Source organism: Antechinus flavipes, chromosome 2 (assembly GCF_016432865.1).
Source record: "Antechinus flavipes isolate AdamAnt ecotype Samford, QLD, Australia chromosome 2, AdamAnt_v2, whole genome shotgun sequence".
Classification (NCBI taxonomy): domain Eukaryota; kingdom Metazoa; phylum Chordata; class Mammalia; order Dasyuromorphia; family Dasyuridae; genus Antechinus; species Antechinus flavipes.
Window position 1 is genome coordinate 236,272,420 of NC_067399.1, and position 24,415 is coordinate 236,296,834.

At 40.0% G+C, this 24,415-nt stretch overlaps 1 protein-coding gene across 2 annotated transcripts in view; it reads right to left on the reverse strand.

The window, feature by feature from the left end:
- PEDS1 (plasmanylethanolamine desaturase 1) overlaps positions 1-16,269 on the reverse strand; it is a 35,327-nt gene extending 19,058 nt beyond the window's left edge. The window contains exons 1-2 of one of the 2 annotated variants that reach the window (XM_051976574.1): positions 16,038-16,269; positions 4,498-4,617 (exon numbers count right to left, since the gene is read on the reverse strand). In XM_051976574.1, coding sequence (XP_051832534.1) covers positions 4,498-4,617; positions 16,038-16,254 — 337 coding nt within the window. In that variant the 5' untranslated portion in view covers positions 16,255-16,269. The remainder of the gene's footprint in view (positions 1-4,497; positions 4,618-16,037) is intronic. The other variant, XM_051976575.1, reaches the window with a different exon arrangement.
- Between the last annotated feature and the right edge of the window lie 8,146 nt (positions 16,270-24,415).

Consider the following 24,415-nt stretch of genomic DNA (forward strand, 5'->3'; position numbering starts at 1 on the left):
GATTTGATAACCTCAGAACTTTGCTTAGAACAGCTAAAGGTTGGGGTGAAGAATTTTTTGGGTTACTGGGAAAAACCTCTCCAGAGGGCTCCCATGAAAACAGTTCAACCTCAATAACATGAACAACAATAATCCACATTTATGTAGGATCATAAACGTAGGGTTGGAGGGGATCTTAGAGGCCACTCTCATTTTACAGAGGAAGATTTGTCCAAGGATACAAAGGCAGTGAATAGCTGGGGTTCAACTACAGACCTTCTGATACCAATTGGGGCACATTCTCCACTGTACCAAGATGCCACTACACAAACACACACAAACACAGAGCCCTCATGAGGCAAGAGGTACAAATATAGATCAGAACACTAAGTAGAAGTGAAGTGTGTGCTTTGGGTCACATAGCTATTAAGTGTCTGGGCTGTGACTTGAATGGGGATTCTGACTCTAAAACTAGTTTTGGGAGTTTTACTTTTTATTTTTTACAACTAAACCATGATGGTGTTGTTCATGCTTTCTCAAAAGACCTAAGTACCAGGGCTGCTAGTAGCTGGCAGGCAGACATCAGAAAGCTACCCTGAGGGACATGTACCCAGCCTCTGACTTCTCCCCTGCAAAGATAAGCCTTTAATAATCAGATCAGGAACAAGAATCCAGAAACCTCCAGGTAACTGTGTGAGGCAGCTGTGGGTGTTCTCATTGCCCACTCTCTATTGTCAACGTTATAGTCAGCTGAGACAGCTCTAGGCCATCTGCAGAGGAGTTTGGAACTAGAGGGACCTTTCTTCATCCCCAGGTGCTTCTTTAAAATCTTTAATGCATACAAGTCCACAATGGTCAGAGACAGGATGGATGGTCACAGGATCATAAAAGTAAGAGTTAAAATAGATTCAATTCAATAAATATGTATTAAGTACCTATTATTATAGGAAACATTATGCTAAGCACTTGGGGGTATTAAAAGAAGCAAAAGACAGTCGTTATCCTCTGGAAGCTTATAATCTAAACTGAGAGACATCATGCAAACAAATATATACAAAACCAAGCCAATATACCATTTTGGAGAACAATCTGAAAGGGCTATACAATTGTGCCACTCAATCTGAAGCAGAAATATCACTATTAGGCTATATCCTGAAGAGATCAAAGAAAAAGGAAAAGAACTGATATTGAGAAAAATGATTATTAATAATTAATATCTTGGGGGGAAGCCTCCCCTTTTTCTAAACTCCTCATTTTTAAAAGTTCATTTTTTTTGAAGGAAATTATTAAAAATGAGATTGCAATGGTGCACTCAACATTACAAGGAATTTAATCTAGAGTAGGGAAATCCATTGTTTTCTATAGACAGATCATTTTGTCTAGATAACCCCAGACTTTGGGAGTAGTCTGAACACAGATAATTTCTCTGAGCAAGGGTCATTTTCATCCCTCATTGACCACCGATTGTTTCAAAGGACATATAAGCTGTGAAACTATCACTAAGACTATCTTTGATCTATGAGAGACAGGCAAATGACCATCCTTTTATTAATAACTCTCTGGCCTTATTAATAGTTAATAATGAAAATTAATGGTTAAAAAATACCTTGACACTATGTCTCTTGAACCTTTTAAAAAGTCAGTTAGTATAAAAATATTTATAGTGGCAAAAGAACAGGAAATTGAAGGATCACCCATCAATTGGAGATATAATTGTGATAGATTACTATTGTGCCATAAAAAATGGTGAAGGGGATAGTGACAGAAAAACCTAATAAGATTTAAGTGAACTAAAGAAAAGTGAGGTGAACTGAAGTGAGGAGAACATTGTATATGGTAACAGCAATATTGTAACAATCATCAATTACGTGACTTGGCTACTGTGATCAAGACAATGATCCAAGATAATTCCAAAGGCCCCATGATGAAAAATGCTATCTACCAGAAACTAACGAATTCTTGAATATAGACTGAAACATACTTTTAAAAAAACTTTATGTTTCTTGCCTTTTATTATTACTTTTTGTAACATGGCTAATATGGAAATACATTTTGCATGATTTCCCAGGTGTAACTTATATCATATTGCTTGCCATCTCAATGGGTGGGACCGAAGGGGCAAGAGAGAGGGAGAGAATTTAGAAATAAATTTTAAAAAATAAATGTTAAATGTAAAGAAAAGATATAAAAGAAAAAACAAAGCAAACTACACACAGATTAAGATTCAGACTACTGGCAGTCTAGGGTTATCTAGACAATGGGCTTCCCTACTCTAGATTAAATTCTTTTTAATATTATGAATATTGGGGTCTGACCAATGCAATTTCATTATCAATAATTTCCTTCAAGAAAAATGAACTTTTAAAAATGAGTTTAGAAAAAGGGGAGACCTCTGAATCTCCCCAAGGTACTAGTTATTAATAATCATTGTTCTCAATAGAAGTTCTTTTCCTTTTTCTTTAATCTCTTTAGGATACAGTCTAGTAATGATATTTCTGTGTCAGATCGATTGCACAATTTTATAGTTCTTTGAATATAGTTTCAGATTGTTCTCCAAAATGATATAATTTAATTTGATTTAAAAAATAATAGATGTTAGAAGGAATCTAGGAGAATCCCCTCATCGACAGAGAAGGATACTGAGGCCCCCCACAATTAAATGGCTTGCAGGACCAGGATTGGTCTTCTAAATTCAACATTCTGTTCCATTAAACTATGCTGAGCCAGCATCCTAAACTCAGGTTGGAAATTCCTGCCTGTAAGCTGCTACCCAAGTGGGTTATCAGAATGAGAGAAGTCTTTTTGCAGTACTCTGACAACCACAATTTCTATTCTACAGGGACTACAGAACAAGAGAGACAGAACCCTGATCTAGTTATCTAAGTCCCCAGGTCATAAAACTCAAGTAGACCAATTTGGAGTTAAAGAGAAAACACAATCTTCTCCCAGCCCCACACCAAACATCTCATTCTCATCTAGTCTATTCCAATACAGCACCTAAGTCGACTATTCGGTTTAATAGAGCTAGGACCAGCAGTCCTATCATGTCCTTCAAAAAGAGGGAGGCAGGAAGTGGTTTAATATAAAGGCCTAAAGACAGTAAGCCCCAGAGTAGTAAAAAGGATGCATTAAAGGTCCAGCATAGTGTCCATGGGAGATGGGAGGAAGTGAATGCCTGGGAGGCTGCGGGTTGGGCAGTTAGCCAGTGAGTCCCTGTCCTTTCCCCATTGGGGAAGAAGCGTATAGAAACAGAAAATCTCAGAACTCTATAAAGATCTTTGAATTCAGCTAGCCCAATTTCTCAGATTGAAACTGAGAAAAAAGTGACTAATCCAAAGACACCAAATTAATGGGGAAAAGAAAAAAAAAAGCAGGATTTGATTAAAAGCTTCCCTCTTTCCCAATTCCTTTACTATGCCATATTGGTTTCTGACTTCCATGAGCCCCTACCAAGTCCTGTAAATTCTTCTATAATGACCCTACATTTCTTACTTCCTTTTCAACCCACTATCACAACTCTTGTCTGGGCCTTCATACCACATACGCAGACAAATGCAAAAGCCTTTCAATGGTCCTTTTCACTCTGTTTTGCTTTATACCCTGCTGCAAGATATACCTTCCCAAAGGAATGCTCACAGGATCGAAAGCTATTAGGAACCTTCGAGGGCACTGAATTAAAGTGAATTATTTGAAGTTGCAAAGTGGCAGAAATTTAAGACTAGACTCTGAAGCCAGTGCTCATTCCTCTATACCATACTGACACCCCTTTTCCAAGCAATAAATACATATTAAAACTAGCAACTTGACTACCTCCCTCATTCTTAGACTCCCAGACCCGAATTCTAGGCTGGCTACTCTCTAGGGGCAGGATATTAGACAATCCAAACCACTAGAATCTTTCCCTCTTTCCCTCACCCACAGCTGAGACATCTTAAATTGAAAAAGAAGATCTTGATTTATAAAGGAAAAGAGTCTAAAGTCAGAAATAATCTGAGATTAACATTAATCAAATAGCTAGAGGGAAGAAGTTACTCAGAACAGTTTTTCTTAATCTATCTTATCTAGAAAACGATCTTAGATTCTTGGTTCCTGTTATGGCCTACATTACTTGATGACATTACACAATTGAGGAAAAGTACTTTGCAGACCATGTTACATAAATCATCAGTATAGCAAGAAGAATCCTTAGAGTTCAATGAGGATGATCTCTTTCTCTCTAAAAGAGAAGGTCCAAAGATGTAGACCGATTTGTCCAGGGTCACACAGTAACAGGGAGAAAGGTCACTGCCAGGATCCATGACAAATCCAATGTTCTTTTTACCACATCACCCTGACCTTTCCATGAATATGCTTCTCTATTCCTTCCCCTGGCCACCTTTCCCAGGGTTTAGTGTCACATGATTCATTATACAGTTTTATAGGTAAACATTGCACACAGATTGAAGGCACAAAAAATACATTCCCTTCCCTCTTCCCCTGTTCAGATCACAAAAAATCCTGATTTCTTCATACACTCACATATTCCCAGCAGCACCAGGTGTGTGTGCTCCAGGCTGGCAAGCCGCAGGAGATGGCACAGATTGAAGGCGATGAGGGAGAAGCAGAGGATCACGCAGCACCATTCTTGGAGCCGCTTGCCTGTGGGGGGCACAGAGGAGAGAGGCTGTTGAAGCAGGTTGAAGCTCATTCCCGTTAGGGACACAGACCTGAACTGGGGATGACTGATGGTGGGAGCTCAGCCAGCACTCTCTCCCCCTCAAAGTTTTGGGTTATCCCCTATGTCTGAGGGAGGACTTTTGGCAGGCTTTGTCTGCTAGGAGCTGGGCAGGGTGCACTGTAGCTTCTGGAGGCTGGAACAGAACTGGGTGTTCCCATGGAGAGGTCAGATGGAGACAGAAATCACTGCCCTTCCTACCCTGCCCCAGTGGAAAAAAAAGGAATAGTGGACTTGGTTAGCAGGCCCTGCTTTGAAACCTGGCTCTGACATTTGCCAACTGTGTAACCTCCCTCGGGCAAATCATTTTCTGAGTCTCAGTTTCTGCATTTGAAAAGTAGAGTTACTAATAAGTATTCCTTACAGGAGAAGGCTGTGATAAAGAATTTTTTAAAATAAATTTTAAAGTGTTAAGGAGTTGTTATGATCATTATTTCTTCTCAATGTAAAAGATGCTGGACAGTCCAGCCATGAAGCTTCTAAAAAGAAGTCCATACTCTTAACTGCTTCTACTTTCTCACTTTATACCTTAACTCTTTACACTCTGACTTCCAAGAGGCATCGGTGTAAAGTAAAAAGAGCACTGAATTTGGAGTCAGAGTTCCTGGATGTAAATCCTGCCTCTGCTATGTATTACTCATATGACTGTGGGTAAATCATTATCTTTATTTTGAGCTTTACTTTCTCCAAATGGAAAATAAGTGCATGGTCTAAATACCTCTAAGGTCCTTCCAGATGTAAATCCTAAGTTCTTATGAACTCCACCTTTCTGAAAATAGTTTCTCTCTAGAAAACAGGTGCTATTGATCATATCCAAAAGCATTTTTCTCAGGTTACATGTACAGACCATCCCTTCTCCTGAATTGAATGATAGAACATCCTTTTGGTTCTCCTCCTTTCTGGCCTGTTCTGTTACCTCTCGGAATAAATGCAGACAGCTCCCAAGATGCAGTTCTTGGCCCTTTTATTTTTGCTTTGTCTTCCTCTTTCAATCTCACTAACTATTGCCATTTACAGCAGTATCTCTTGATCTACATCCACAGAACTAACTGCTGTTTTGACTTCTATTATTCTATGTCCAAATGACTACTGGATATCTCTGCCTTGCCATCCCACCAGGACCATGAACTCATGCACAGGCTCCTAAAAAGAGCTCTCCTTGGGGCAGCTAGTTAGTACAGTAGATAGAGCACCAACCCTGAAATCAGGAAAACCTGAGTTCAAATATGGCCTCAGACACTTATCGCTTCCTAATTGTGAGACCCTGGGCAAGTCCCTTTACCCCAACTGTCTCAGGAAAGAAAAAAAAAAGAGCTCTCCTTCTGGACCTTTTCTGTCAATTGTAACATAATTCTCCAGTTCTCCTTGCATGCAATAGGTGTCTATTGAACTAAAAACTGAATTGGAATTTTTTCTCCTCCTCCTGTTTCCTTTAATGTCACTCTACTGGTTCCTTCTCATCTGCCCCACTACCTGCATCTTTGTCTAGGCCCTCATCACCCCATAACTGTATGTACCACTTTGATGAATGCCTAATAGATCTCCCTGAAACAATACTTTCAGACATGTCTTCCTAAAAAGGTTTAAATACTGGCTACTACCCAAGAGACTCTAGTCACTTTCCTTCTATTCCTCTTTTATTCAATGAGGGGTTTGAACACTAGAAGAATAAGTAAAAAGTATTTACTCTTTGATATAAGGAAACCACTTCAAGATATATACCTCAAGACTAAAATAGAAAAGTCCCATCTGCACTTTTTGTGGTAGTAAGCAACTGGAAGCAGAATGGTTACCCTTTGATTAGGGAGGGAGTGCAGCTGTCCAAATTGTGGCATATGATAATAGCAGAATATATGATTGTAAGAAATGACAAATGTGAAGGATTCAGAGAAAACTAGTATGAACTAAAGCACAAGAAAGTAAGCAAAACCAGTGGAATAATTTTCACAATGACCCACACAATGTCAAGGGAAACATGAAAGAAATGGGAACTGTCACACACCACTGCCTATGACTAATGACTTCAGAGGTCTGATGCAATTGCATGCTTCTCTCCTTTCAGAGAAAAGGTAGAAGAGCAGAAGTGTGGGATGAAGCTCATGCTATCAGACATGGTTAATGTGTGGATTTGTTTTGCTTCCTGAACTTTCTCTTTACTTGGTAGAATTTTATCGAGTTGTATATGTGTGTTGAGAAGATAGGGGGTGCAGAGGGAGAGGATCATCAGGAAGTAGACAGTAATATTAAAAAGTCATCAACAAAACATTTAACTGAAAATAAAAACAGCATATTAAAAGGAGTATGGATCAGACCAGATATTGTTAACTTTTTGTGTGTCATTGACTCCTACCAAAGTTTTTTTTTTAATGAAACTCTTCTCAGAATTGTTTTTAAATGCACAGAATAAACACACAGGATTATTGAAATACAATCCTCAAAATTTTAAAAACAAATTCATGATCCTTATGGTAAGACCCCTGGACCAGATGACCCCTAAGGTTTATTCCAACTCTATAGCCTAACTCTAAATCATGAATGTTTAAAGAATAACAAAACAAATCAACAAACATAAATTTTTACGATGTACAAAATTGACATTTCTGAAGAAAAATTTTCATTTTTCTACTATCTTCCTCACTCTAATTTATCCTCCACTGCCTACAATCTAAACTCTAAATTCAAAACCTTTCATAAGGTGACCCCCAAGAACAAAGACCACTTATTAATTATCTACCAGGTACAAAGCACAGTGAGGGAAAACAAGGACAAACAAGATATATATTCTGCCCTCAAGGAACTTATCCAGGAAAAACAATATACATTTCTAAAGAATTTCCAAAGCATTGTCCTCATAATAACCTTGGGAGCTAGAAAGGGCAAATATTATTTCTATTTTACAGATGAAGCCAATGAGGCTGAAGGAGAAGAAATGACTTGCTTAGGCTCAGGTTTTAGTCTACCTGGGTAGACACACCAAATGCCTTTCCAGAGCTAGAAAGGGCCTTAAAAGCAAGGCTACCAGAGTTGCCAGGGCAGTAGTGATCATTCTAGTCCCACTCACTCATTTGTAAAATGAGAAAACATCAGTCCCAAAATATATTTATGAAAGCTCATGAAGAATATCAGGGCAAAGTTCTAGCCAGAGCCCAGCTCTTTCCATTCCTTCCAGACTTCTGTTTCCTTTTAGTTTCTCCAATTCTTGCCACTTGTCATTTTGGTTAATTTTAATGAATCTTTTTTTTTTTTTTTTTACTCATTTTTTTTCCCAATGACATGTAAAGATTGTTTTCAACATTCACATTTTTAAGATTATGAGTTGCAAATTTTCCTTCCTTTTCTTCCTTCTCTCCCCGCAAATTTGTTTTGCTTCCTGAACTCTAATGCCCAAGACAGCAAACAATCTGATATAGGTTATATGTGTACAATTGTATTAAATATATTTCTACATCATATTGTAAAAGAAAATTCAGATAAGGGGGAAACCACATACAAAAAAGTAAAAATAGTATGCTGTACTCAAACTCCATAGTCTTTCTCTGGATATGGAAGGTATTTTATATCCCAAGTCTATTGGAATTGTCTTGCATCACGGCATTGCTGAGAAAAGCAAAGTCTATTATAGCTGATTAATTTACAATGTTGTTGTTACTGTGTACAATATACTGGTTCTTCTCACTTCATTTTGCATCATTTCATTTAAGTCTGTCCAGGTTTTTCTGAAATCTGGTTATTCATCATTTCTTATAAAGCAATACTATTATTCCATTACAATCATAAACCACAATGTGTTCAACTATTCCCTGACTGATGAGCATCCCTTCAATTTCTAATTTTTTGCCCCTACAAAAAAAAGTTGCTATATATTTGATCATGTGGGTCCTTTTTTCTTTATGATCTCTTTGAGATACAGACCAGTAATAGTATTGCTGGATCAAAGGCTATGCAGTTTTCATAGTTCTTTGGGCATAGTTCCAAATTACTCTCCAGAATGTTGGATCAGTTCACAACTCCAACAAAGCATCAGGGTCTCAGTTTTCCCACATCCTAAGTTTCTTTGACCTTTATCACCACCCTAGCCTTTCTATTTCCCATCAATGATCAAGTTTCTACTATGAAAGGACGTGGTAATTCTGAGAAGGCTGCTCAGAAACAGTGAGTAATAAGAAGTGATTTAAGGAGGCGGCTAAATATACACAGAAATCAGGAAGCTATTCCAGAGATTTAGAATAACTAGAACAGTAAATATTCTGATAAATAAAAGATAAGATTTAGATCTTAAAGATTATCTAGTCCTGTTTCTTCATTCTAGAGATGAAGAAAGTGAGATTCAAGGTCATGCAGCTGTTATTCCTGTTCATCCTAATGATGCATTAGAGATGATGTCTTAACTCGAGTGTGAATTGGATCTAAGGGAGGCAGAGTTGCAGGAAGTCGAAAGCCTCACTCAGATTATCGAAATCCAGTGGCAAGACAGAAGTCAGGACCACTGATGATAGTTTGGGATGCAGTATATGACCATAGAATTTTCTAAGTCTTATCAAGCTCTAATTGCTCCCTAACACCTGCTTCAGTTGCCTTTCATGGTCATTGGAACAAATTATTTTCATCTGTGGGAAAGGTGAGATAGATATCCTCAACCTAGTTTAGCCCATCCTAAACCCTAGTTTAGGGTATAGCTGCTGTGCATGCTACAGCTTCTTGGAGCCACAGGTGAGAGTTGGTTTAAAGATAAACACTGAGGGTGGACTTCATACCAAAGATGCTAGTCTTCTCTGAACATCCCCTACAACCCTCATACAGCTAGTAACTGGCTGAGATAAGATTTTATGATTTTTAAATCCAATATTATTTTCACTAACCATATTGCTTTTTGAGAGGGCAGTTCAGAAACAATGAACGATAAAGACTTGATTTGAAGGAGGCAGCTTATCAGTGTGGACAAAGGAAGGAGACAGGCAATTTATCGATGGAACTCTGAAGAGGCTGGCCAAGACTCAAGTTGATAATATGGAATACGGGCTCCAGGAGGAAAACGACCTAAAGAAATCTGACTATGCTTAAGCTTGTGCCCACTCTTCTGTTGAGGGAGTCTTCTCCACCAATCTGGCTTTGGTAGAAAATAAAGATTAGCTTCATCTGCAGTCAGGAGACCCATAATTCTGACCCATATTCCTTGGATATATTACTTTCCTTGTCTGTGCCTCGATTTCATTGTAAAATGGGTGCTTAGCTTCAATGACCTCTAAATTCCCATCATACTTTTCTAAAATTATATTCTTGTATAACAATGGGACAGCTCAGTGGTGCAGTGTATGGAGTGATGGACCTAAAATCAAGAAGAGTTATCTTCTTGAGTTCAAACCCAGTCTGAGAAAAGCTGTGTGACCCTGGGCAAGTCTTTTAACCCTGTTTGCCTCAAGTTCCTCAACTGTGAAATGAGCTGGAGAAGGAAATGGCAAAACACTCTGGTATCTTTGCCAAGAAAATCCCAAATAGGGTCATGAACAATAACATGTGGTATAGTTGATAGAGTCAGACGCAAATGAACAACAACTAGAACAATTACCTATTCACACCCACATCTCTGCCCAGAAGAGAAAGGAATGACTCTTCTTTGGTGGGGAGCAGAGCTGTATAAAATGGGAAGAGAGGGAGAAAGAGAAAAGAGAAAGGGAGACAGAGAGACAAAGGCAAAGGCAGAAACAGAGCAGAGAAAGACAGAGACAGAGAGAGAGAGAGAGAGAGAAAGAGAGAGAGAGAGAAAGAGAGAGAGAGAAGAGAGACAGAGAAAAAGAGAGACACAGAGAGAGAGAGAGACAGAGAGACAGAAAGAGAGAAAGAAAGAGAGAGCCTAAGAACAGACAGAATAGCTGTGGGTAAAGCAGTAGGCTTGGGTTCTAATTCTAGCTGTTACTCACCACTTAGACAGTCATGTCTCCTCTCTTAGCTCTATGTTCTAAATCTGAATGAGCCCTCCTACCACGAGCTTTCTCTTTCTTATCTCGTGATGGGAGGTTTAATAAATAACCTTTCTGCTTTCTACTGAGTGATCTCTGAGTATTTTGGGTAAGGGTCTTCTACGTCTCTCACACTTCCAATCCTGGCATTCTATGACTCTAGAGACAGAAGACTGATTATTGGCCAACTTTCCCTTAATCCAACAGGATCTATATGACAAAAAAAAAAAAGACAACATTGGAACTGCCAGAAACTAGGGTACAGGGACCTGAATAGCTAGATGGGGGCCTAATAGCCTCTGGGATACAGAGGCAGCTTTATAATTCTCACTTGCCCACCCCCACCTCAACTCTTGACTTTCACCATTTCCCAAGGGGTGTCTGGGTCATTTGGCATTTAGAAGGCATCTTTGAGCCCCGCCAACCTGTTCTTTTCCCTTTCTAGTTCCTATTCATCTAGAAATCTTAGTTTCAAATCTAATAACAGAACAACAGTAACAAAATAAAGGAGATCTGGAACCAAAGGATAGGATGTGGGGGAAATATATACATGTGATTTCTATTTGTAAGTCCTCCTCTGAGTTTCAAAGACAGATACTGTGCCAGATAGGTGGCAGGAAGAAGTAGTAGCTGTTTGACCATAACAAGGCAGGAAGGGAAGCTGTGTCTGATGTCTTCTCTATCAAAATACACCCTCTCCTTCCTGGCCTCAACCCACTTGTCATTCAGAAAATCATCTGATTTAGAACTGGAAGAAACTTTAGACACTATCCAACACAACTCCCTCATTTAACAGATGAGAAAACTGAGCTCCAGAGAAGTGAGGTTACTTGCTCAAGAACACAGGCAGTAATTAGCAGACCTGGGAATTAAATCTAGCTCCTGACACTAAACGAATCCTCTTTTATTAGAACATGCAAGTCTCACATAATTCCAGGATTGGAAGGAACCTCCAAGATCACCTGGTCCAGCATTTATCTACCTGCAGTGGTCAAAAGAAGTAGCACTTTGGGACAAGAAACTTTTGTCTCAACAGTTTGTCTCACCCTGCTGGTAATTGAACAAAAAAATAAATACCCTCCCAGTCCTAAGGAGAAACTTGGCTGAGTCACCAACATATTTCCTCTGGAAGCTCCTTCCTGCCAGTTTCAAATCCCTATGAAACTGAGGGTTGGGGTGGCCTCAGGTCCAGTCATAGGAAAACTTCCTACTGCAGGAAGATAGAAAGCAAAGTGAAATAGGGAACCCAGCTCTTCACTCCCTAGTGAGTGAAGCCTAGGTTTCTCATCCCTGAAGAGGCCAAGCTTTCTCTTAACTCCTCCAGATCTAGGTTTGACAGCAAAGGAGGTTTCAACCTTTAAAGGGAAGAAGGGAGGTCAGGTGCCTGGGAGGCCCAGGGTTAGACTTGTGCAAACAGCACAAAACAAACTCTACCCTAGCAAACACCAGTCAGGTAGGCCATTAAGAGATGGCCCTCCTACCCCTGTGAAAATTCTCTCATTAGAGAAGAAAAATAAAGTAAGCAATCACCACTCTTATCATCCCCTAACTTCCCTCCCTGCCTCTCTCAAGGGTTAGGTAATGTCTGATTGAAAAGCAGAGCAGTCCTGGGACTAATACTGAAGCCTGAGTTTAAAGGTCAGGCTCAGGACTGATTCCCTCCACCTCTATAACAGAAATGACCTAACCTCTTAGGGATCTTAAGAAAAAGGGAGTCAAGCTAGAATTAGCTAGTCTTCTTCCTTTTCCTTGACTAAAAACCTAACTTATATATGTGTCATCTTAATATATCACTGAATGAATTTCCTTCTCTAAAAAAGAGGGCTTCCACACGCTTACGTGCAAAGCTATATATCCTCAATGCTGCTGAGCATACAGAACAAAATGAATTAGTCTCTTACCTCAAATGAATATAGCAGAAGGCAAATAATATGGGCAACTAAGTGACACAGTGGATAGAACATTGGAATAGCTATGTAACGCTGGGTAAGATCATTAACTGTGCTTGCCTCAGTTTCCTCATTTATAAAATGAGCTGGAAAAGGAAATGGAACCCACTCCTGTAACATTGACCAAAAAACCCCAAAGGGGGTCATGAAGAGTGGGAGAAGACTGAAATAACTGCACAACTGAGGAGGGAGTGAATATTTAACAGAAAGGGAAGAGTTGGAAGAGAGTTGGAGAAGAGATTTAGGGAAGGCTTTAAGTAGGAGCTGATAGCTGAGTTGAGCATTTAAGACCAAGATTCCCAGAGATGATCTCTGAAGCTGTAATAACATTCTACTAACAGTCTCTTCTAATTCTGACACATGATTCCATGACTCCCATGGTGGGATCATGGTGTCCTCACCATCCTGTGTAGCAGGGGAGCTGATTTTCCCAGCATGTTAACTGGAGAGTTGAAGTGAGACCCAACTGCTGGCCAATATCCTGCCCTTATAGGGTGGCAGTGCAGAAGGAGATCTGCACAGCCATGATCATCCTGGACAACTACCTGCTCATTCTGTACCATCACAAAATATACTTGGGGGTATAATTAGGTCGCACAATGGTTAGAGCACTGCCTCTGGAGTAAGGAGGACCCGAACCGAAGTTCTACCTTAGACACCTGACACTTACTATCTGTGTGTTCCTAGACAAGTCACTTAGCCCCAGTTGCCTGGCTCCCCTCCAAAAAAAATGCTTAAACAACTCTTGACAGATCTTCTGGTTCAACCTTTTAATTTTATAGGGGACAGGGAGGCCCAGAGAGGGGATAAGGAGTAATCCAGTTTGTTCACCATCTCCAATGGTATATGTCAGGAAGATAAACTACAAAGTGTTCCAAAGGCCTTTAAACTTCCTGGGTCATAGATTTGCCTTATCCCCAAACATGTCAAAAATAGATGCTCTAAAAGGAAATGGGGAAATATTTCAAAACTGATCTCCTACTCTGATCTATAGGATTATCTGCAACTATTTGATCACAAAGTAATCTCAAGGTCAGGAAAAAAAAAGTCATGAGGATGGAGATCTTACTAAAAAAGAATTTAGAGAAACCAGACTAACCAGAGACCAAAAGTCAGGAGCAAAAATGTGCTAACACATTTCTTATTCTGGCTCTGCCCTAGCCTGTTTTCTCCCAAATTTATCTTGATTCTTGGAGTCTAGGACATCAGATCTGGTGATGAGATTTGTGAAAACATAACAGAGCCATTTTTTTATGAGTTGGGTCTTTGCTAGGGACTGTATTTGGTGAAATCAGATGCCCAGGTACTTGGTCAGTAGTCAAAGTAAAACACAGACAGTAATCAGAAAATTAGGTGAGGGAAGAAAGCCAAGTTAGCATTTCCCTTTGGGAGGGTTGGAAAAAGGTCACAGTTCAGGTAGGCTTTAAAGTGGAGAGAACAGCGGTCAGTCACCAGATGACCCAAGTGCAGAGTTTGGTGTGTAGCCCTGCGGAAAGGGATATATGCTATTTCACTAGGGTGGAGAGAGGGAGGAGTTAAGAAGTATTATGATTAGGCTGGAGAATGGTGGCAGAGGGTCACAGCCCAGTGATCATAAAATCCTAGACCAGCTGCTGACAGACAGGTAGAATCTAGTCTAAATTCTTCATTTTAACAAAGAAAACTGAGGTTCAAAAAGAACAAAGGACTTAGTTCAAGGTCATTCATTTAGATAATAGCAAATCTGGGCCTAGGACCTGGGTCTTTTGACTTCCAAGTCTATGTTCTTTCCACTATTCAAAGCTAAAGGTTAGTTAGTGATAAGCAGCCCAGAAGAAGGCTGGGGGCTCCCACCTCATTTATTCAAACATTCATTTATTCTAAGAAACTATTATGCCCAGAACATTGTGCAGAACATTAAGAGATAAGACACATCCCTTGCCTCACAGAGCTTGAGGAAAAAAACTTAGCTTATCTAGAGATTTACGGTTTTCAAAGAACTCATTTTTGTCACAACTACTATAATGAGGTGGGGGACACTATCTGAGTGATCCTATGAACTTGGGGGAGTCCAAACATGCCTCAGGGCTCCAAAGCTGAATAAGAGGAGCTGTGCCATTAACTGAGCCAGGGCCCTGGGTCAGTGATACCAACCCATCTCCAGGCCTCCTTCTGCACAATAGCTAGCACAGACCTCTGATGTACAATAGGTGCCCAATTAATTTGGATGATGGACCAATGAGGGGAAAAAAATGACAAGGCATTTTGCAAACAAAGGACTGTCTCACTGCAGCAGCAGCAACTCTGAGAATTTCAGCTTTGGGCATGATAGGGAAGGAACTGAGTTTGGCCACCTGACCAAATGTCATGATGACTTTATTAAAGCACTGGCCCCATCCTCCTCCTTAATTACAGGGGAAGGAATGCAATCATCTAGCTTTTGAAATGCCAGTAGCACCCTGCCAACTTCCTTCTCCCCTCTTTTAGGTATCACAATCCCATCACTTGAGATTTGCTGGGAGGAAGGCCAGAGAACCCCAGAGGCTTTGAATAAGGAAAAGGGTTAGGCCTGGAGCAAAGGCCAAAGAATGGAGAGGATGGAGGTTCCTCTGGGCACAGGGCTGCAGTCCCCTGGAGAAGGGAAGTAGGGTCCTCAACATAAAGATGGCAAAGCTTTGGAAACCTCTGGGTAGGAAGACCTTGAGGAGGAAAGTAAAAGGACCTAAAGAATGAGTTAAGGCATGTGAAGAGGCACTGGGGATGCTGCTGTTGCCCTTTGCTGGAAGGGTAGAATCTGTGATGTAAAAAGAGCCCAGGAGCCAGAGGGAGGCCCAAGGGGTGAGCAGCCCATGGGTGGGGAGTTAGGAAAGGGGGGTTCTCCCTTATCTAAATTGGGCACAGGGAAAGAAGGGAGGGTTGAGATCTCGGTATAAAGCTGGATGAACTTCAGGCCTTTAGGGGAACAAACCCTTTCCTCCCAGAGAACAAGGAAAAAAACAAGGTCTCTCCCACATTCACCTCCCAGGCTACACAAACGTACTGAATTCTCCTCGTGCAAGTCCCAAAACACCCAAATCTCTTTGGAGCTGGGGGTCCCGGGGTTGGAAAGGGCCTATAGTTATTCAATGGTAAGTCCCACCAGATTAGAGAAGGCCCAGGGCATCCATCATTTTCTCCCCGTCTTCTCACCCCTGAGATTAATTAAGGGTTACGGTGGGGGAGAAATCAGAAGGGTCTTTCAGCCGGTCCCTGAAAGCTCCAAGAACGAACGCTGCGGTGGGAAGGTTCTAGGTCCCTTCTCCGGGAGAGGGGCAGGCTGGGGTGGAGGATCGCTTCCCGGAGATGGGGATGCAGAAGGGGGAGGGGGGCTGGACTAGGTCTGGGGGTCCTGACAGGGGCAGGGATGCACGCGCTGGGCCGTACAAGGGGCCCGGCACTCTGTCTGTCTGTCTGTCCTACCTGGAGAGTAGAGTTGGGCCAGCTCGCGGGCCCCTGCGTGCTGCGCTCCCCAGCGCCGTCCCCCGCCGTCCGCCGCCGCTGCTGCTGCTGCCGCCGCCGCCGCCGCCGCCGCCGCCGCCTCCCCCTCGGGGCCACGTCCCGGCTCCGAAGACTCTTCGGGCTCTGGACACCCGCGTTCACCGCCTCCCTCCTCTCCGCCGCCCCCGCCGCTCGCCATGGCCCCAGTCCCGGCCTCACCGCCGCGACCCCTCCCCTGCTCTCTAGCGGCTCAGCAGCTCCGGCCAGAGAACCGCATGGAACGATCGCGTCTCTTAAAGAACTGGAGGGGCCGAAGCGGCGGCGGCGGCGGCGCCGCGACTGGGCCTCGCCCGGACCCCTGTGCGTCATAGCCAATCAGAGTCCTCTCTAGGGGCGGTCCTAGCCAATGGAGAGCAAGCTAGGGGCGCGATCGAAAACCTGGCCAATCCAACCCGTTCGGGTGAGGGAGGGAGGAGGGACACATCTGGGGGCCGCCCTGAGGCACATCTGGCGCCCTCTCCACCCCCTCCTCCCGCCCCCACCCCTGCCCCATGCTAAGTCAGCCCCCCAGACTCCCTCCCTGCAATCTTTCTAGGGGAGTCCCAGTTTAGGGGGCTTCCAACGAGGCTGACCACAGCCTCGTTAGAGAGAAAAGCAATAATAATTCCCCAGTCGTAGAACTGCTATGACGGCCGGATCTCCAGTCAAAGGAGATGTGGCTTTGAATGCCGCTGCCACCTTGCGACCTTGGGCAGCGCCTCCCTGCTAGAATCGCGCTGGGGCTGCAGTAGATAATTCCGAAGGACAAATCTGGAAGTCTTTGACCTAGTGCCCCAGTTGGGGCTACTCTAGCTTGTTGTTCAGTCGTGTCCGATTCTTTGTGACTCCGGGGACCGTAAAAGACACTGGAGTGTTAGCCATGTCCTTCTGTGGATAAGTGACTCGCCCAGGATCCTACAGCTAGGGACTATCTGAGACCGGGGGCGAACTCCATGCTCCCCGATTCCAGACCCGTCCTCTGTCCCCTGAGCCACCTCGCTACTCCACCCCCTACTATCTTCCAGTCCAAGTTTGTAAAGGGTCCCTTTCCGTCCCTGCCTCCTTAAGGCTTTAGCTGGGGCGTCTCTTTGATTTCTATTCCATGTATATTATCAAACACTGCCTAGGCTGGAAGAGAATTCAGAGACCATCTATATAGACCCAACCCCTTATTTTACACATAGAGAGGCCCAGATCCTAGCAGTCCAAGGGACTTGTTTGCCAGCAAATAAATGACAGGTACTGGTTTAGAGAAAGTAGCTATAGTGGGCTTGGAATCAGTTCACTGAGTCATCCTAAGTAAATCACTCCTGTTTGATTTAATCTATTGGAGAAGGAAATGGCAAACCACTCATTTATCTTTGCTTGCCAAGAAAACCTTACTGACATTATGATCCACAGGTACACAGAAAGTCACCTAAAGCCCATATTTCTCAAACCCTAATCCCCAACCCTATTTTTTCATACTGGGAGAATAAACTTGGGTTTATTTCCAAACAAAGAAACATTGTAGGGAGGAATTAGTAGGTTCTTCTTCCCCAGTTATAAACAAGTTTTTGATTGATTGGAACTGGATTTCCTCAGTTATGAAATGATTATCTCTAAGTATGATACTGTTGATGCAAAAAGGACTAAATTTAATTCTATCATGTAAAGAGGCAGGATACAGAATGATATTTGAAGTGCATAGTGCTTCTGAAGATGTGAAGTACCCCTCTCCTGTCTCTTTGGAACTCTTACTTTTGGATCAGTAACACCTAAAACTGACACTTAACACTTGGGATTAATCAGTTACTTCTCTTTTCTATGCTTCCTCTCCAAGTCAATTTATCCTGAGTCACAAATCCAGACCTTTTTGCCTTCATTGTCCTCTAAAGTCAAATCTCTTTTCTAGCTTATATCCCCCTCCCCATTAAGATAAATGAACAATCATCCTCTGATTTTTCTGTAGCTTTATCTCTTCCTGTTCTATATTTCAGTTAAACAGCATTGTCTCAACCTATTCTCTCAGCCCTAAAATTGCCTCCCTCTTTAAACTTGCTTACACTGTCAACAAGCAAATTCATTAGGGTACTTACTCTGTCCCAGACACAGTGCTAAGTAAGGGCTAAGAATACAAAACAAACAAACCCAGTTAAAATAGTCGCTGCCTTCAAAGAGTTCACATTCTAATGAATGAGACAACAAATCAACTCCTAGGCTGACATACAAAACCATTACAGTGTGTGGAAGACAATCCGAATGTGGGAAAAACTAGCACCTGGTGGGGGAAAGGAAAAACTAGGAAAGACCTCCCAGAGAAAGTGGGATTTGAGTTGAAACCCTGAAGAAACCAGGAAAACTCAGAGGTGGAGGTGAAGGTCCGGGAAATGAGAGGTATTGGGAACAGCAAGTATAAAGACAGGGCAATAGAAGGTTAGCAAATGTTGGCAATGTTAGTGAAACTGCAAGAAGACTGACATTTATAAATGCAAAAATATTAGATAAAATATTAGCAAAGATATTACAGAAATTTATCATCAGGATAATATGACCAAGTGGCTTAAGGTTAAAAATGACAGAATGCCAGGCCAATTCAATATTAGGAAAACAATCAGCAAAACTGACCATATCAATAACAAGACTAACAGAAGTCATTTGACAAAATATAGCATCCATTTTTAATAAAAACACTAGACAGTATAGGAATAAATGGAGTTTTCTTTAAAATGATAAGTATCAACTGTCTGAAATCATCAGCTAGCTTTAGCTATAATGGGGATAAGATAAAAGCATTCCCAATATGATCAAGGGTGAAACAAGGATGCTCATTATCACCACTGTTTTTCAATATTGTATTAGAAATGTTAGCTTTAGCAATGAGAGAAGAAAAAAAATTGAAAGAGTAGGCAATAAAGAAACAAAACAATCATTCTTTGAAGATAATATAATGCTACATTTAGAGAATTTTAAAGAATCGATGAAACTAGAGAAACTTGAAACAATTAGCAACTTTAGCAAAGTTGCAAGATATAAAATAAACCCACATAAATCATTGGCATTTCTAAATATTATCAATAAAGGTCAGCAACAAGAGATAAAAAGAGAAATTCCATTAAAAACAGCTGAAGACTATAATATGTTTAGGAGTCTAACTGCCAAGACAAATGCAGAAAATGAACACTTTTCACATAAATGAAGTTAGATCTAAACAATTGAAAAAATATGAATTGCTTATGGATAGGTCAAGCTAATGTAATAAAAATGACAATTCTACTTAATTCAGTGCCAGATCAATCAAACCGCTGAAAAATTATTTTATAAAGCTAGGAAAAAAAATAATAACAAAATTCATCTGGAAGATCAAAAGATCAAGAATATCAAGGGAATTAATGAAAAAAAAATGCAAAGGAAAGTAACCTAGCCATGCCAGATCTAAAACTGAATTGTAAAGCAGCAGTCATCAGAACCATTTGGTTCTGGCTAAGAAATAAAGTAGTGGATCAGTGGAAAATATTAGGTACACAAGACACAATAGTAAATGATTATAGTAGTCTACTGTTTGTTAAATCCAAAGATTCCAGCTTCTGGAATAAGAATCTACTATTTGACAAAAATTGTTAGAAAAACTAGAAAATAGTATGGCAGAAACTAGGCAGAGACCAGCATCTCATACCCTATACCAAGATAAGGTCAAAATAGGTATCATGATTTAGACATAAAGGTGATACTATAAGCAAATGAAGAGAGCAAGGGCTAATTTACCTGTCAAATCTTTGGAGAAGGGAGGAATTTATGACCAAACAAGAGATAGAAAATGATGTGAAATACAAAATGGATAATTTTGATTACATTACATCAAGGAATTTTTGCACAAGCACAACTAATCTAACCAAGATTAGAAGGGAAGCAGAAATCTGTGAAACAATTTTTACATCCAGTTTTTTTTTTCTGATAAAGGTCTCATTTCTTTTTTTTATTTAAAAAAATTTTTATTAAAGCTTTTTTATTTCTTTTTTTTTTTTTTTTAGCTTTTTATTTACAAAACATATGCATGGGTAATTTTTCAATAACGATCCTTGCAAATCCTTCTGTTCCAAATTATCCCTTCTTTACCCCCACCCCTTCCCTTAGATGGCAGGTAGTCTAATACATGTTAAATATATTAAAATATATGTTAAATCCAATATATGTATACATACTTATATAGTTATCTTGCTGCACAAGAAACATAGGATCAAGAAGGAAAAAAAAAAAACTGGAAAAGAAAACAACAACAGAAAGAGTGAGAATGCTGTGTTGTGATCTACACTCAGCTCCCACGGTCCTCTCTCTGGGTATAGATGGCTCTCTTCATCACTGAACAATTGGAATTGATTTGAATCATACCATTGTTGAAGAGAGCCATGTCCATCAGAATTGATCATCATATAGTCTTGTTGTTGCCATGTATAATGATCTCCTGATTCTGCTCATTTCACTTAGCATCAGTTCATGTAAGTCTCTCCAGGCCTCTCTGAAATCATCCTTCTGGTTGATCTTACAGAAAAATAATATTCCATAAAAAGGCCTCATTTCAAAAATATATAAAGAACTGAATCAAATTTATAAGAATATAAGTCATTCCCCAATTCATAAATGGTCAAAGGATATGAACAGCAATTTTCAGATAAAGAAATTAAATTGGCTAAGACTATGGGAAAAGATAATAATAAATGTTCGAGGGGATATGGAAAATTGTGACATTGTTGGTGTGTACTTATTCAACCATTCTGGAGAACAATTTGGAACTAAGCACAAAGAGCTATAAAATTGTGATTTAGTTGTGCCACTATTGGGTCTGTATTCCAAAGAGATCATAAAAGAAGTAAAAAGATCTACATGTGCAAAAATGTTTGTAGCAGCTCTTATTGTAGTGGAAAGGAATTGGAAATTGAGAGGATGCCCATCAATTAGAAAATGGCTGAATGAATTATAATATATGAATGTTATAGAATATTATTGTTCTATAAGAAATGATCAGCAGGCAGATTTCAGAAAAGACTGAAAAGATTTACATGAACTGATGCTGAGTGAAGTGAGCAGGACCAGAACATCGTGCATAGCAATAATAAAATTATGTGATGATCAACTATGAAAGACTTGGATCTTCTCAGTGGTTCAATGATCTAAGACAATCCCAATAAACTCTGAATAGAAAACTCCACCTGCATCCAGAAAAAGAACTATGTTACACAATAACAGCAACATTGTGGAATGCTGAAAGCCCTAACTTCAAATCCTGCCCCTAATTATTAGTTGCCTAATATTGAACAAGTCACAACTTAAGGAAAAGTCTGTTTCTTCATCTGTAAAATAAAGATGTTTGCTGACATCAGGGGTTCTTAACGTGGTATCTAAGAGTTGCCTCAATAGATGGCAAAGAAATCTATGATAGCATTGACTCTCTATAGGAGGTGGCATTTGAGGTAAGTTTTGAAGAAAACTAGCTAGTTTTTAAGAAGGGTAGTGAAGAGAGAGTATTGCTTGATAAATGTGCATTTGACTTCCAAAGAAAGAACTGAATGAGCCTGAATGCAGATCAAAACATCCCATTTTTCACTTTCTTTTTTTCTCCATTTTTTTCTTTCATGTCTAATATGGAAATGTATTTTACATGATTATACATATATAATTTATATCAAATTGCTTACCATTTTAGGAAGAAGGGAGGGAGAAAATTTGGAACTCAATTTTTTTTTTTTAAATGTTAAGGGGCAGGTAGGTGGCACAGTGAATAGAGCATCAGCCCTGAAATCAGGAGGACCTGAGTTCAAATCTTACCTCAGACACTTAACACTTCCTAGCTGTGTGACCCTGGACAAGTCACTTAAACCCAAGTGCCTCAGGAAAAAAAAAAAAAGCCATTTGCCTGATCTCTTCTATTCATTTAAATTTCATATTGCATTAAAGTAATCTAAGCACACATCTTTCTCTCAGCTAATTGTAAACAATTTGTGGGCAGTAACCATGGTGTTTTCACCTTTGTTCCAGCACTAAATATAGTAGGAATTTAATCAATGTTTGCTGAATTGTGGTAAGTAGAGTTTCTCACTAACCTTTTGGATGAAAACAAAGGGACTTTAATTGATAGGATTTATAGCTGATTAAAATTTTAGAGATTGCTTCCTCCAGTTCCTTCAGGCTCAGATCGGAATCTACTCAAAAGCCAAAAATCTACAGGGAGTAGAACTGAGATTCCGACTCAGAACTTTTGATACCAAATTTCTTGATCTTTTAAACTAAATCTCCTTGGCTTTCCCAGCCCCAGCACAAGACTTTTTCTTGCTCATGGTGGGAGTTCAATAAAAGCTCCATTGACCCAAAGGATTCCAAGGGATTCAGTAATATGTTACAATCTTATTTTTTCCTACGTCAGAATAACTGGTGAAACCAGTAAGGAAAAAACAACAAGAGGTTTTTTTTTTGTTGTTGTTGTTGTTAATCAAGTGTAAAAAAAACCCATTTAGCCAATGTCATGTTTCACTTTTCAGCTTAGTGTATAAAGTCAGCCATTCAGTCAATTAGCATTTATTAAATGTCAACTATATGCCAGGCAAACATAGTGTCTGATAAATATAAAAAGATACCAAAAAAGAAATACAAAGTGAATATAAAGAAAGACAAAAATAACTCCTACCATCAAGAACCTCACAATTTAAAGAGGGAGACAACATATAAATAACTGTGTACAAATAAAATATAAACAGGATTATTTAATAAATAGTCTCAGAAAGAAGGCATTAAGATTAAAGAACACTAGGGGAAGTTTCTTACCAAAGGAGAGACTTTAGCTAAGGCTTGAAGGAAACCAGAGAAGCCAGGAGGTAGAGATGAGGAGGGAGTAAATTCCAGGCATATGGAACAGCCAGTGAAAAAACTTGGAGATGGGAGGAGTTGGGAGTTAGAATCCCAAGGAAGCCAGTATCATGACATAGCAGAGCATGTGAAGGAGATTAGGATGGAAGAAGCTTGGGCATTTGTGGGAAAAGGTGAAGAACTTACAGATTCTAAAGTAGATCAAGCCTTACAGGCCTCAGTTTTGGCTTCTCAGAAGTCACATGATTTTGATAAAGCCTGGACTACTTGGCTGAAGAAGCTGTATATCATCTTGTCTACTACATTCCACTGACCAACTAGGGGAACAGTAGATTTATGTGACCAACCACAACATATAGAGGGTGGGATTTTGGAGGTTCTTTGTCTGAAATGTATAAAAGCTGTAAGCATTTTCAAGGCTCTGGCCTTATCCTGCTGTGAAATTTTGCTCGCAGACCAGGATGGGGTCCTCTTCTCAAGATTCTAATAAATAATTCTGCTTTCTATGAGTGATCTCTGTAGTAGTCAATTTGGGTAGGTCTTTTTGTCCCAAACAGGCAGGTCTGAAGGGCCAGGTTATGAAGGATTTTGAAAGCCAAACAGAGGATTTTACATTTGATCCTTCAAGAGATTAAGAGTTTATAGAAGACAAAGGGACCGATAAAATCTTTTGTAGTGGGAGCTTATATATCATGAAGTTTATTTCTATTTCCAGAGAAACTTCTCCCCAGAGAAACTACTCATTCTACAAGTTTCTTAAGGACAGGGTAATGTTTGATAGCTTTTTTGTTTTGTTTTATTTATTTATTTTTATTGTGAAATCACTTTAGCTCTTGGCCCAGGAATAAAAATTTTACAGATATGGTGCATTTGTGTTATTAATAACTGACTGCTTGACTCTCTAAATCAGAAACAGTGAAATATCTAATTTGTTTTGACAATGTGCTATTGGGGTGATCAAACTTAATGAAGGAAATAGTGGTGATGGAAGTTTTAGGAAAGTCTTTTAAAATGACTAAGGGGAAATCAATTGATAAATGGTCAAAGGATATAAGCAGACAATTTTCAGATGAAAAAATCAAAGCCATTTCTAATAATATGAAAAAAATGCTCTAAATCACTCTTGATTAGACAAATGCAAATTAAGATAATTCCAAGATACTACTTCACACTTCTCTTCACTCTGATCAAGATGTCAGGAAAAGATAATGATAAATGTTGGAGGGGGGATGTGGGAAAACCGGTATAGTAATGTATTGTTGGTGGAGTTGTGAAATGATCCAACCTTTTTGGAGAACAATTTGGAACTATGCCTAAAGGGCTATCAAACTGTGCATACCCTTTGATCTGCATCCCAAAGAGATCATAAAAGAGGGAAAAGGGCCCACATGTGCACAAATATTTGTAGCAGCCCTTTTTGTAGTGGCAAAGATCTGAAAACTGAGTGGATGCCCATCGTAATGGAAAATTTTGTTCTATAAGAA